Source organism: Phoca vitulina, unplaced genomic scaffold (assembly GCF_004348235.1).
Source record: "Phoca vitulina isolate PV1807 unplaced genomic scaffold, GSC_HSeal_1.0 scaffold84, whole genome shotgun sequence".
NCBI lineage: Eukaryota > Metazoa > Chordata > Mammalia > Carnivora > Phocidae > Phoca > Phoca vitulina.
Genome location: NW_022589787.1, coordinates 4439154 through 4452594, shown reverse-complemented (window position 1 = coordinate 4452594; position 13441 = coordinate 4439154). Strand labels below are relative to the sequence as shown.

At 43.1% G+C, this 13441-nt stretch overlaps 1 protein-coding gene across 1 annotated transcript in view; it reads left to right on the top strand.

Annotated features, from left to right (window-relative positions):
• OCA2 (OCA2 melanosomal transmembrane protein) overlaps positions 1–13441 on the top strand; it is a 287151-nt gene that overhangs the window by 91994 nt on the left and 181716 nt on the right. Inside the window, exons 5-6 of the mRNA XM_032395393.1 lie at positions 2578–2637; positions 3232–3336. Coding sequence (XP_032251284.1) covers positions 2578–2637; positions 3232–3336 — 165 coding nt within the window. The remainder of the gene's footprint in view (positions 1–2577; positions 2638–3231; positions 3337–13441) is intronic.

Genomic DNA, 13441 nt, shown 5'->3' with positions numbered 1-13441 from the left:
TCATTAAAAAAACTTTATGGGTTCAATAACAGAATGAATTGGAAAGGGAGGAAAGGTCAGTGAATTGAAAATAGAACAATATATGTCATCCAGTCTGAAGGGGTTGGTTAAGTGTCACATATTTATTTCATTTGCCATTTTATAAAAGAGTTCTTATTAGATAGTTCTATTTTGACTTTCTTTTTTTAATTAAGAAATCAGTTACTTTGAACCGAGTTAGTAGATACAATGTTCAAGTATTTTGAAGATTTTCCTTTATGTTGTCTTACACTGCATACCATGAATGTTGATATGTGGGTTAATTATATGATATTAATATATAAATAGATAGTTGTTTATAGGTTCACATCAAGGTGTGGACATAATACTGTGTATGTATGTATGTGTATGTATATACTCATATATAATCATCTCTGATATCTAGCAGGAAGTTGTAATCTGGTTTAGACCTCTGGCTTTTTTTTTTTTATGTTATGTTAATCACCATACTTCACATCATTAGTTTTTGATGTAGTGTTCCATGATTCATTGTTTGCATATAACACCCAGTGCTCCATTCAGTACGTGCCCTCTGTAATGCCCATCACCAGGCTAATCCATCCCCCCATCCCCCTCCCCTCTAGAACCCTCAGTTTGTTTCTCAGAGTTCATAGTCTCTTATGGTTCATCTCCTGCTCTGATTACCCGCCCCCCTTCATTTTTCCCCTCCTGCTATCTTTTTTTTTTTTTTTAACATATAATGCATTATTTTTTTCAGAGGTACAGGTCTGTGATTCATCAGTCTTACACAATTCACAGCGCTCACCATAGCACATACCCTCCCCAATGTCTATCACCCAGCCACCCCATCCCTCCCTGAGGGTTGCTGGAGTGGGGGGTGGGGTGGGAGGGATGGGGTGGCTGGGTGATAGACATTGGGGAGGGTGTGTGCTATGGTGAGCGCTGTGAATTGTGCAAGGCTGTTGAATCACAGATCTGTACCTCTGAAACAAATAATGCAATATATGTTAAGAAAAAAAAGAAAAAGAAGAAGAAGACAATAGTAGGAGGGGAAGAATGAAGGGGGGGAAATCGGAGGGGGAGACGAACCATGAGAGATGATGGACTCTGAAAAACAAACTGAGGGTTCTAGAGGGGAGGGGGTTGGGAGGATGGGTTAGCCTGGTGATGGGTATTAAAGAGGGCACGTTCTGCATGGAGCACTGGGTGTTATGCACAAACAATGAATCATGGAACACTACATCAAAAACTAATGATGTAATGTATGGTGATTAACATAACAATAAAAAAAGAAGGGAAAGAAAGGGGGAGAAAAAAGAGAATTCCTCATATCAGTGAGATCATATAATACATGTCTTTCAATCAATAGTATAGAGTGAAATAAAAGGTGTGACTACATTTAATTGTGTTTTGCAAATTAAAAATTTTATTTATTTATGGATTATTATAAATCAGTGATTCTTGTCAGGCAGTCAGGGCTGATTTTGTGGCACCATTGGAACTTTTTGGAGACATTTTTGGTTGTCACACTGGGGACTGGAAGCCAGGGATGGTAAACATCCCACAATGTATAGGACAGCCCCTACAATAAAGAATGATTTAATTCCTAATGCCAACACTGCTGACTAGATTTGTGAACAGAGTTATCTAAATAGATTTATCCTAATGATTTTCTTGATATAATAGCAAACTTGATTGAGAATTGTGATTAAAAAAAAAACCCAACATTTGGGTTTCACAGCTTTTAAATGAAGGCTAACCAACAGCTCTACATGTGGATAGGGAAGTTGTAAACTTGTATTTAAACATGGCCAAGCTGATGTTTTCAATATTTATAGTCATTCAGCATGGTGACATCACAGTGCAAAGGCCATATTTGAGAGGTGCAAGGCAGCTGTGTCATGCCCACGTTTGGTTCTGTATTGGTGCTTACTTTCAGGATCCATCGTGGCAGCAGAGCATCCCTTCCCTGGCTGGGACCAAGGCGGCACCTGAGCAGGATAGCTCTTGCACTTACATCTCCTTCATCTAATCTTCTTTCCTACCTTTCCTTGGACACAATTTTCTCAATCTGTGTAGTACTGAGAAAATAGTTACATGCTGCAGTTAAAGAGATCTTTTCTTTCTTTCTTCGACAGTTTTAAAAACCATGCATTTTCTTTGATTCTTCTAAAACTCTAACTGTGATGTTGAACTTCAAAAATAAATTTGAAATGCAATTTACTTGAAAGACCTTCTATATGGAGTGACATTTCATTATGTACAGTTGAACAGTGCTCCTGTACACCGATCCTAAAGAGATGGTATTCCATTCGAATGTAAATTTAATGTGGACAGTAACACAAATCAATGAGAAATTCCTGCCTGTGGTATTGTGCTTTCTTTTCAGTGAATCTGTGCCTATCTGATAGTAAATTATTTATAGACTGTGTATTTGAGTCTGATCCTTTATAAGACATGAGAGCCTGGACCAGCCTTATGTTCACTTGTTTTCATTTTAAAGACATGTTTCTTTGAAAAAAATTGCATGTAGTCTCAGTTTTAAACTGATTCTCTTCATATATCCATTTCTTCTAGGCACTGGCACATCTCCACTTAATAGAATATGTTGGAGAACAGACTGCTTTGCTAATAAAGGTACATTAAATACTGCAATAGAATGTGCTTCAGCCAGTTACTTTGATTTTGTAAAAAAAAAAAAATCTGGTAAGAATAGGTCACAAATTATGTAAAAATTACAGCAGGGAATATTTTTTATCCTGTGTAGCCTAGAGATGAAGCGAGACTTTTTCCAAAGAATAAATAATTACAGATGCCTGCAATTTTGCTATTAGCTTTCAGTTAAAACCATCTAAGGAGAGCAATAGAGACACCAGTGTTAGTAAGTGAATGCACAGCCCCAGGGTTCTGCAGGGAGATAAGATCTGTGTAACCAGTGTGTGCTGCCACCAAGAATGGGACTACCATTCTCCCCTCCCCAGAGGCTGGTTGGCTTGGGGGTGGCTGTGAATCACTCTCCTCAGTTTCTTGTAGACCCAGCTGAGGCTCCCAATATTAGCCAGGAAAGCCCAGGCTGGTTCTGTTTGCACACCTGGGTTTGCCTTGGTTTTTTCCTATGTGAAAGGAAGGACTGACAGCCCTGTGAGTCCCACATGTCCTACCATCCTCAGTGTGTGTGATTTATCAGTGCCGCTATGATACAGAGCACTGCTATTATCTGCTCCTTTCCAGATGGTCCCAGAGGATCAGCGCCTCACAACTGCCATCATCCTGGTGGTCTGGGTTTCAGCCATTGCATCATCCTTGATTGACAACATCCCATTCACCGCAACAATGGTGAGTTGCACCATTCCTCCATGTGATAAGGACCCGACTTTCAGCCTGGACATGATCTGGGCTCACCAGAGGAAGCAGAGAATGAACCTTGTCCCTTTGCTGCGCTCATAGCTATAGAGGAGAGATATGGCAAAGCTTGGGGCCAGCTGGGCCAGGGGTGCTGAGTCCACATTGCAGGCTGGAATCCATGGGCCTGCAGCTGCAGGGGGCAGTGCATCAGTAATTAGTTGTTTCAGGGTTAGCCCAACTGAGAGCTGCCACACCTCATGGAAAAGACAATCTGTTTATTTTTTTCTTTCTTAAAGAAAATTGTAAGATACCAAAGACAGGCTGGTTGAAGACATTCATCCTTTATTCCCCATGAATACAGAAGCTGTTCTAACTGGCCTGTGTGGCTTCGAGTGCTTGGCTTGGGCAGGATTTTGAGTTCTCTGTGTGGTCCTGACTGCAGCTGAGGTTGGGATACACATTAAAAGCCTTACTTATACAAGGATGATGAGCCCCGTTTCTGCTGTGTCTTCTGACATCACTGATAGGTGTACGGCAGAATTGTGAATCCCTGGTGTGACAATGTAAAGGCAGGAATGGGAGCTTGCATATAGGAACCTGGGGTCCTGTCACGAACACCTGAGGTCCCAGGTGTGCTAGGCATGTGTGAACACTCCTCATGACTGGATTCTGGACAGGGGAATTTTCTCTGTTCTTGTGATGTTGAGGGCCCAACTATACTCCTGCACAACAGCCTGTGCAAGGGGGCTCCCATGACATTCATCCCCTTGTATCACATTGGGAATCACCTGGGACCCTTGGGAGTAGAGCAGAGAACCTGGCAGTGAGGAGTAGGGCAGTGCTTCTCTCTCCCACAGGACCTTAGGCTGACCTGGCAGTCAATGTCACTCACTCATTGCCTGAGATTGTCTGCAGGTTGGCTCTCTAGTTACCTAGCTATTATTCTTCCATGGTCTGGGTTTGGTAATTCTGAGCTGATTTTGTGGCTGTTATTACTTTATCATGAAGTCCTGAGTTAGAGAAGTTGTACTGATGTTGTAGAATGTCCTGGTTTGGGCTCAACAGGCACTATCATAACTGTGGCTGTGATGCTGTGGACCCACAGAAGGCCAAGGGCAGCGGCATTTCTCGAGCGGACTAAGGCAACTGGGCCCTGGGCTTCTGAAATGCCAGGTCAGCTTGTATGTGCCTTCCATTCTCAGATGAGGTAGTCTCCAGAAGACCCAGCGTGTGTGAACCCATGAGGCCACACAGTGCGGCCACTGCCAAACCCTGATCTGCCCTTGGGGCTCTGCATGTTATGAAGCTGCTACACCCTGCCTCCTGGGGAAGCTTCTAGGTTTCAGGACCCAGATCCTCTCTGGGAGTGGATGAGAGGGTACCTATTGTTAGAAATTTAAGCTCCTCCATTTTCTAAATATATGACACTTCCAATGTTTTCATTTTAACAATTAATTTTGTTACCTAAAATTTAAATTAAAAAAATCAAGAGAATCACGGAGGATAGTATAACCAATATCTGTATGCTAACCACCCAAAATGAGGAAATTCAAACATTCATTCTTTTTGCCTCGGGTTTTCTTGTTTGTTTTATTTTTAAGAAATAAAACATAGATCAACGTGACACCCTCTGTTCCATCCCTTAACCTCCAGGATCATGTCCATCCTTCCCTGTACTGAGAGGACTACCCCCATGAATCTGGGGCATATCCATTCCTTTGATGGTCCACTATGGAAGGGACCAAGGGAAAGATCTTGGCTTTGTGAGTCAACATGGACAGCACCAAATGCTGAGAGACCAAGGATACAGCTATTGCATAAATTGGCAGGCAGCTTTCTAAAACTGCCAAATCCGTTCTGTGACTCAGCAGGTTGGCAGGTGGTGTCCACAGTGGCTGCATCAGAGGAGAACATGGAGAGCCACCCAGGTTTTCACCTTAGTCTGGAGGGCCCAAACAGATCTGAAGCCACCTTAGTCTGGAGAACCCTAAGAGGTCTGGCTGGTGGGTGGAATTTTATGATGGTGACATTCCCATGTTCTCAGCTTTGCTATTTTCCTGGGGGCTGAACAAGAAGACCCAAGAAAATTTTGTGGAAATACTGTCGGGTCAATACAGGGGTAGAGATAGGTTTGCCTGCCTGTGGCCATCAGATACGCAGTGAACACACTGGAGCTGCAAGCCAGGTCCCTGCTGCCCAGTGTGCAGAGGACACCCTGTTTCAGCCCAGCCTCATTCTGCGGTGAGAACACGCTCTGGCCAAAGTCATCCTTCATGTCAACATGACACATGTCTGTGGAGATTTTAACATGTGTGGAAACTTCATTAAAAAAGGTCAGAAAGCTGACGATGCATTCAGCATTTCCAGTGACTAGGAATGCTGGCAGACGTGCTGGCAGGGAGACCAAGGCTGTGCCTGACAAGGTTGTGAGGCATCTACTCAAAGTTTCTTTAGAAAATTATGAGCATGATTCCATTCCAAGGCAGTGAGTTGGAGAGACAAAACAAAGCCCATCTCTTCCTGGGTGGTGTCTTCTCTCCGGAGTGTGTCTTTAGGTTGGGGGGGCATTCCTCCAGTAGGCATACTGTTAACCGTGGGCTGAGAGCGGCAGGTAGGAAGCACTATTCACATTTATTCATGGCATTTCTCTTCTTCCAATGGTCAGAGAAGAACACCAAATAATTCAGGAAATGCAAAAGACTTAAATTCTAACTGGCAGGATCATGCTATTGAATTTTTGCTTATTTCACAGTATCCAGAGTCAAAAGAACTAGATCATAGATGGGCTTATCTCTCTAATTTGGCTGGATGGGTCTTCAGTGAAAATTACATGAGCACAGCCAAGCTTTGGAAGAGCACCCCAGGGGTTTTTGGGATTAGATTTGCTCCTTTAAATTTTCCTTATTCCTTGGGCTCTCCCCTTCACTTTGACTTTTGCTAATCTTTAATGGTAATACTATTAAACAATTATATATATATAATTGTTATATATATAATATATAATAATATATATAATATATAATACTATTAAACAATTATAAACATTATTAGGTCAACTTAATATTGATATTCCATCATTGTTTAGGGCAATCAGAACAGACACGGAGCCTCTGAATCAGGAAGCTTGAAGCCCTCTCTCTCCTCTTAACTCTGTGTGTCATTGTTAATTCCTCACTTGCTTGGGGCAGAGCGGGGCCCAAAGGGCTGAGGCCGTGGGAGGCACTGGGGGTTTTGGATGGTGGTTCTCCATCAATTGGTTTGGAAATATTTCCTTTTTGTTTTGTCTTTAATTTTTAATTAATTAATTAATTAATTTTTAAGTAGGCTCCACACCCAGCATGGAGCCCAGTGTGGGGCTCGAACTTACGACCATGAGAGGCAAGACCTGAGCCTAGATCAAGAGTCATACACTTAACTGACTGAGCCACTCAGGAGCCCCTTTAATTTTTATTTTTTTAATTGAAGTATAGTTAACATACAGTGTAATGTTAGTTTATACAATATAATGATTCAACAATTCTATACATTACTCAATGTTCATAGCTTTGAGTGTATTCTTTTTTTTTTTTTTTTTTTTAGTATAGTTGACACACAATGTTACATTAGTTTCGGGTGTAAAACATAGAGATTTGACAAGTTTACACATTATGCTGTGTTCACCACAAGTGTAACTGCCATCTGTCCCAATACATTCCTATTATTATATCATAACTGTATCCTTTATGCTGTGCCTTTTATTTCCTTGATTTATTCATTCCATAACTGAAAGCCAGTATCTCCCACTCCCTTTCACCCATTCTGCCCAACCCCCTACCCTCCTCCCCTCTGGCAACCATCAGTTTGTTCTCTGTATTTTATAAATACATTTTATAAATGTATTATATAAATTTTATAAATACAGACCTATAGTCTGATTCTGCTTTTTGTTTGTTTATTCATTTGTTGTTGTTGTTTTAGATTCCATTTATGAGTGAAATCATATGGTAATTGTCTTTCTCAGCCTTAACAAATATTTCCATACACAGTAATTCCATTAACATCTGTGCCTCACCGTCCTTCCCCTTCCTGTCTATGGTTGATAAGGAGCTGTGGGAGCCACACATGAGCTCAGACCTGCTTTTGTAGGCACCTTCTTAGGTCTCCCCAGTACACTGTACTAGAGACTGTATTGGAAACCTGCAATACATCGCTAATGACTGAGAATTCCCTGACAACTTTTCTCCCTTTAAACCTTATGTTTTCAGCCTCTTTTGCTTGAACAGGAAGAATTCTCAGGCTATTTTCAAGTTAAAATGTGATTATTCTTGTCCTGGATGTTGAATTCAAAGGATGGTAATTTATGCACATAATTTTGTGGGTTTTCTCTGACTTCTTGGCTCCTCATCATTATCTGTATTATCATTCAGGCTTGATGAAAGTCAGTTTTTCATGGCTTGTTCTCATGTACCTTTTTCCTTTAGGTCTTTGTAGTATCCTCCCTGCTAGCTGCCCTGCAGGAGGTGCTAGGGCAGAGGGCAGACTGCTGTAACCCCTGACAATGAAAAATGCTCTTGCAGGGTATTAAAAGTCAGAAGCATTTCACATTTGCTTTTGTTATTTACATAATCTCATTTTGTTTTCATTCATCTTTTCTTAAAACATCCAGGATCAAAATAATGTGGAGGGTCGAACCTGGTCCAGCAGATTGCAGTTGGGTTTAATAACATGAGCATTTGTAGCAATTAACAGTTCAGGTTCTGGAGAAGGTGGGTCTGGACTTGGTGCAAGCTGAGAATGCACTGGGTTAGAGAAACAGAAACGATAGCAGCAGAGAGATGCTGTTTTCCCCATTGGATTGGCGGAGCTCCTGCAGTTGGATCACTGTGGTACTGGCAGGCTATCAGGTTGGAAGTCAGCCCCTTGGGGCAGTGCACGACTTCTTTGGGAAGGGCTTCCCCCTTCCCAAAGAGAATGGCCTCTGAGGGGCCCTGCAGTGCCTAGGCTGAGGGTCCTTCACCTTCCATGACCCAAGGACTGACCTCTACACTGCCAGATCCTAGCTCCATGGCACTCCATAAAAAAACAAGTCACACATTTGGGGCACCAATAGCCTCAGAGAAGGTTGATCACAGCATGTCCGAGAGACATAGGAAAACAAACAATAAATTGTAAGAACACTCAGGGAGGTTTTAAGCATTGAACAAAAAATACTTTCTGGAACTAAAACCCATAACTTTTAAAAAATGTTGAATAATGAATTGAAGAAAAGTCAATGTTAGGCCTGAGTTAGTGGGTTTGAAGCCAAGTGAAAGAGCTAACTAAAAGTACAGAGCAAAAGTACAAAGGAACAGAATCATGAAAAAAGATAAGAGATTTGGTGAGACCCAGGAGACCAAGCATGGAATGATAGGAGCAATGATAGGAGTTCCAGGAAGAAGAAAAGGAATGCATTGCATTGACAATGAGCAGCCCCTCCATCTCGAGGGGCTGGGTGGCATGTACAAATGCATGCCTTGGCTACCCAGACCTGCCAAGTCAGAACCTGCACCTGGACAAGATGCTGGGTGACCACCTGCACATGTGCTGGGTTGGGCCAAGTCTCCATCCAGGGGTGTTCCCCTACCATTATCAATATGCCTGCCACTGCAGAACTACAATCCCACCCTCTCCACTCTCAGGATCCCCTGTGAAGATGCAAGCTGTCCTTAGTATTTGCCTGGGGCACATATTAAATCTCACATAAAAAGAATCTGACCAGGAGTGGGTAATTCCTCACAGGCCCAAGCACTTTCCCATCTATCAGAGATGGCTGGGACAAGTCTCTAGGTTGAGTGTCCAAATTTAATGTCTCACCTGGGGACAGTTGGCAGGCATCAGCAGCAAAATGACAACCAGCAAGAGTGCTAGTTGGGCATAAGTGAACACTGACCCCAGTGGTGGTGGGTTTAAGGAAGGCAGGTGGTAGGGAGGGTAGGTGTGGTGGATTAGAGGAAGAGCAGGTGTGCTGGGCCCAGGGAGAGCAGGTGTGGTAGGTGCAGGAAGGGCAGGTTGTGGGCATAGAGAGAGGGCAGGGTGCACTGGGTCAGAGGGAGGGCAATATCTGTCTGGCTGCGATGCATCTTCTCCCTGCAGGGAAGTAGGCTTGGTGTATGAAGTTATTTGATTTTTCCAAAAAAAACACCAGGTATCACTATTTTTCTATGAAAAATTCTCAACTCTCAAATGTTGATAATAAATTCAAATTTCAAAACTGACCCTGCTGGCTTCTGCACTTTACATTCTCTTTCACAGAACAGCCTCTCCTCTTGGTACTCACTGTGAGGTTACACTGGGTTGTCCTACGACAGCTGTCCACCTGAAAAGTGCTGTGCCTGCCCCTTTGGCATTGCCCTGTGCCCCAGAGCAGCCCCTTGCCCTGAGAACCACTGCTGCTTCCTGTTGTTGCCTACCTGGGCCACCTCAGCCCCTCTCTGGGCATCTCCTGCCTCGTGTCTCTTTCATTCCTATAAGGGACAGCCTAGCCAGCCTCCCTTTAATTGTTAATTCTCCTGCACTCAGTCAGGAGCCATCCTTCCCAGGGTCCCGGATCAGATGCCCATTGTAGGGGTTAGAGGTCAGGCAGCAAGACATGTGTCCTCCTGCTCAGATATCTGAAAAAGAGCTTTATATGTATTTTTAGATGAATTAATACTACAGTATTAAAATATAAGTATATAGATTTAAAAGAATGATGGAATGCTTTTGTTTAATAATGTCAATATATGCTAGCAATTACATTCTTGGCAACTATTTTAAATTAAGATGACAAATTTTACATATCAACTTAAAATGTATGAGCTAGCCACTTTTTTTTTTCAGAATTCCTTGGGGACAGCTGAAGTGACTAGCCCAGAGGTGGGCACTCAGCTGGTCTTCTTGTACAGTGCTGTGTGCTGGGCTGATGCAAGTAACGTTTCATGGGGTAAGGTGATGGCTGTCCTAGGATGACCCTCAGCAATATCAAGAAAAGAAGTTGTTTTGTGCAGACCCAAAGCCAAACCAGCAATCTCAGGGGAACACAGAGTGTCCGGGTTCGGCACACCAGGCAGTGTGTGTAGCCCTGGCAGGCATCCCAATGGGCCTTGATGTAGGCAGCAGTCCAGCCTCACCTGTGTTCCTCCCTGTGTTGGGGATCACTTGGGGCTCAGCTGGGATCAGTCCAAGCAGAGCCTTTCCCAACACCTGTGTGATTTTCAACATCCACCGGGCCATGATCCAGGATCCACTCCTCCTCAGTCTCTCTCCATGGGCCCTCCATTGTCTAGGACATCCATTGTCTAGGACTGAAAGCAGCTCACTTTGATGATGTATGGAAGATCTGGAAATTGATTTCCTTTATACCACCCACGTGCTTTAGCTCCCTTAAAGTCTTTGTGTACCCGCAAAGAAAATTTAACCCAGTTCTGGACCCTGCTCTAGAGGTTGTTGTTGCTGATAACTTTGTGACCCAAGTCAACAGCCCTTCCAGCTGACCAGCCCTCCTTTACACTCTCTTTCCTCCTTAAACACCTATCTGTCATGACTATTATTAAGATTATCTCTGTGTATTAATCCTCAACTCCCTTGCCTCTGTTTGGCTTCACAGTCTTCCTTTGGCTAAGTACCACCCGTTGCCAGGTTGAGCCTGTCCCCTGCCTCCCCACCCCACATGCACAGAGGAGCCGAGCAGCAAGCACCTGTGTTTTTGCCATCTTGCTCCCCAGCCATAGCACTTCTGTCACTGTTGCCTGCCACACAACTTCTCCCTGGGCCTCATCCTCCCAAGACTCTTGACGACTCTGCACACCTCATATCTCTGAGCCTCCAGTGCCCTTCCCTTCCTTCCTAGCAGTTGATAACCTTGCTTCCCCTTTGTGACAAGATAAAAGCAGTCATGTGGGAGGTTACATAAGTAGTGACTATTGTGGCTGCCTGGGGCATCCTACCTTCCTTCCAGTTATAGGGAGGGGATTCCTATTCTCAGTGGAGGCCAGCCCCTCCACCTGGCACCAAAGCCACAGTTCTTTCCTGCATAATTTATTTTTCACTCTCCACTACATCATTCTTATCAAGATCTAAACACGCTGCCATCTCTCTCTCATGAAGACCCTCAGTGAGCCATGCATCTCTGTGACTCCCTTCCCTTTCCTCTACTTCCTTTAACAACCAAACGCTTTGAAAGCACTATCTATCCTTGCCATCCTCGTCTTGCTGTAACCCCTCTTCATTTTCCTCTTGACCCCACTGCAAGACCTCATGGTATTCACCCTTGTGATAAATCCAGTGATGCTCCTGGTTCTCTTCTAACCTGGCCTGTCAGCAGCACGTGGTGGAGGTAACCTCTCTGCTCCTTGGGATCCTTTACATGTCTGGCTCCTCAAGATTCTTCTCTTATCTGTGCAGCCACTCCTCCTTGGTCTCCTTCCATAGGCCCTCTTCACCTTCCAGCTCCCAAACACTGGACTCAGTTCTGGCCACTTCATTCCCTAGACTCATTGCAAGTGGTCTCATCCAAGCTCATGCTCTAAATTCCACCTACTCCTGGGCTTCTTTGGGGCTCAGGTATCCCAGTTGCCCCCTCACCTCTCCACTGAGATGCCTCCATTGAGGCATCTCAAACTTAACATGTCCCAAACCAAATCCTGATTCCATCCTTCCCCAATCTTCCCCATTTCCATAAAAATTTCATTTTCTCAGTTTCTCAGGGCCCCAAATCTTAGAACCAGCCTGAGCCCTTGCTCTTTCTTATAACATACAGCCAGCTGCCCTTTGAAACTTTTAAATATGGCCAATTTCCATAGTCTTTACCACTGCCCCCAAATCCTAGCCAACATTCCCCACCTGTGTATTGCAGTCACCTCCAAATTGTTCTCTTTCCACTCTTGCTCCACCCCCAAGCATCCATTCTCCACTGAGGAATCCCACTTCCCTCAGCACAACTCAGAGTCTTGCAGTGACTACATGCCTTACCGATCTGGCAACCATCACCTCTGATTTCACTTCCTATCACTCTTCTCTTTGTCCATTTAGCTCCAGCTACACTGGCCTTCTTAGCTTTCCTTGGACATGTCAACAAGCTCCTGCCTTAAGGTCTTTGTACTTTCTATTCTTTCTACCTGAGACTCTTTGCACAGATCATTAGGAGCTTGGTCTTGCCTCCTCATCTTATATTAAGTTTTCTTAAAATATTGCCCAGTGCTAAAGTGATGCCCCCCTTATCTCCTTTGTGCTTATTTTTTCTCCATAGCACATAATTCCACCTAACATTGTGTATTTTACTTGTTTTGATCTGTTTAGTTGCTTAATGTTTACCTTTAAATCAAATTACACATTCATATAAAGTGCTAAATCAATCTAGAATTCTTATTAAAAAATAACACTTTTATATAACCTTCATCTCATCTCGTTTTCTTGTGGAAAACTTTGTCATCATTTGCTGCTTTTTAATTTTATTTTTTGTTTCTTGAATGATGTTATCTGTGTTTCTACTCCTTCTGTGGCCTTGTCCTCTTTTGCCTGCGTCCTAGCATCTTTCCATTTGTCTCATGTTTGGAGAGGCAATGACTTCCTTAAGTTCAGGCTTTTGGTGCCAGATTTCATAAGGGATATTGGTATATAGTTTTCTTGTAGTGTCTTTGCCTGGCTTTGGTATCAAGGTAATGCTGACTTCATAGAATGAGTAAGGAAGTATTGCATCCTCTTTAGGTTTGGGGATAGTTTGAGAAGGATTGGTGTTAATTTTTCTTTAAATATTTTTAATTTAAAATGTTAAAACATTTCTTAAATGTTTTAAATGTTTTGTAAAATTCACCAGTTTGGAAGTGTTCTCTCCTTTTCAATATTTTGGAAGATTTTTTCAATATTTTTTTATTATGTTCAGTTAGCCAGCATATAGTACATCATAAGTTTTTGTTTAGTGTTCACTGACTCATTAGTTGCATATAACACTCAGTGCTCATCACCACACATGCCCTCCTTAATACCCATCACCTGGTTACCCTATCCCCCTACCCCCCTCTCTTCTGTAACCCTCAGTTTGGTTTCCAGAGTCCAGAGTCTCTCATGCTTTGTCTCCCTCTCTGATTTCTTCCCATTCAGT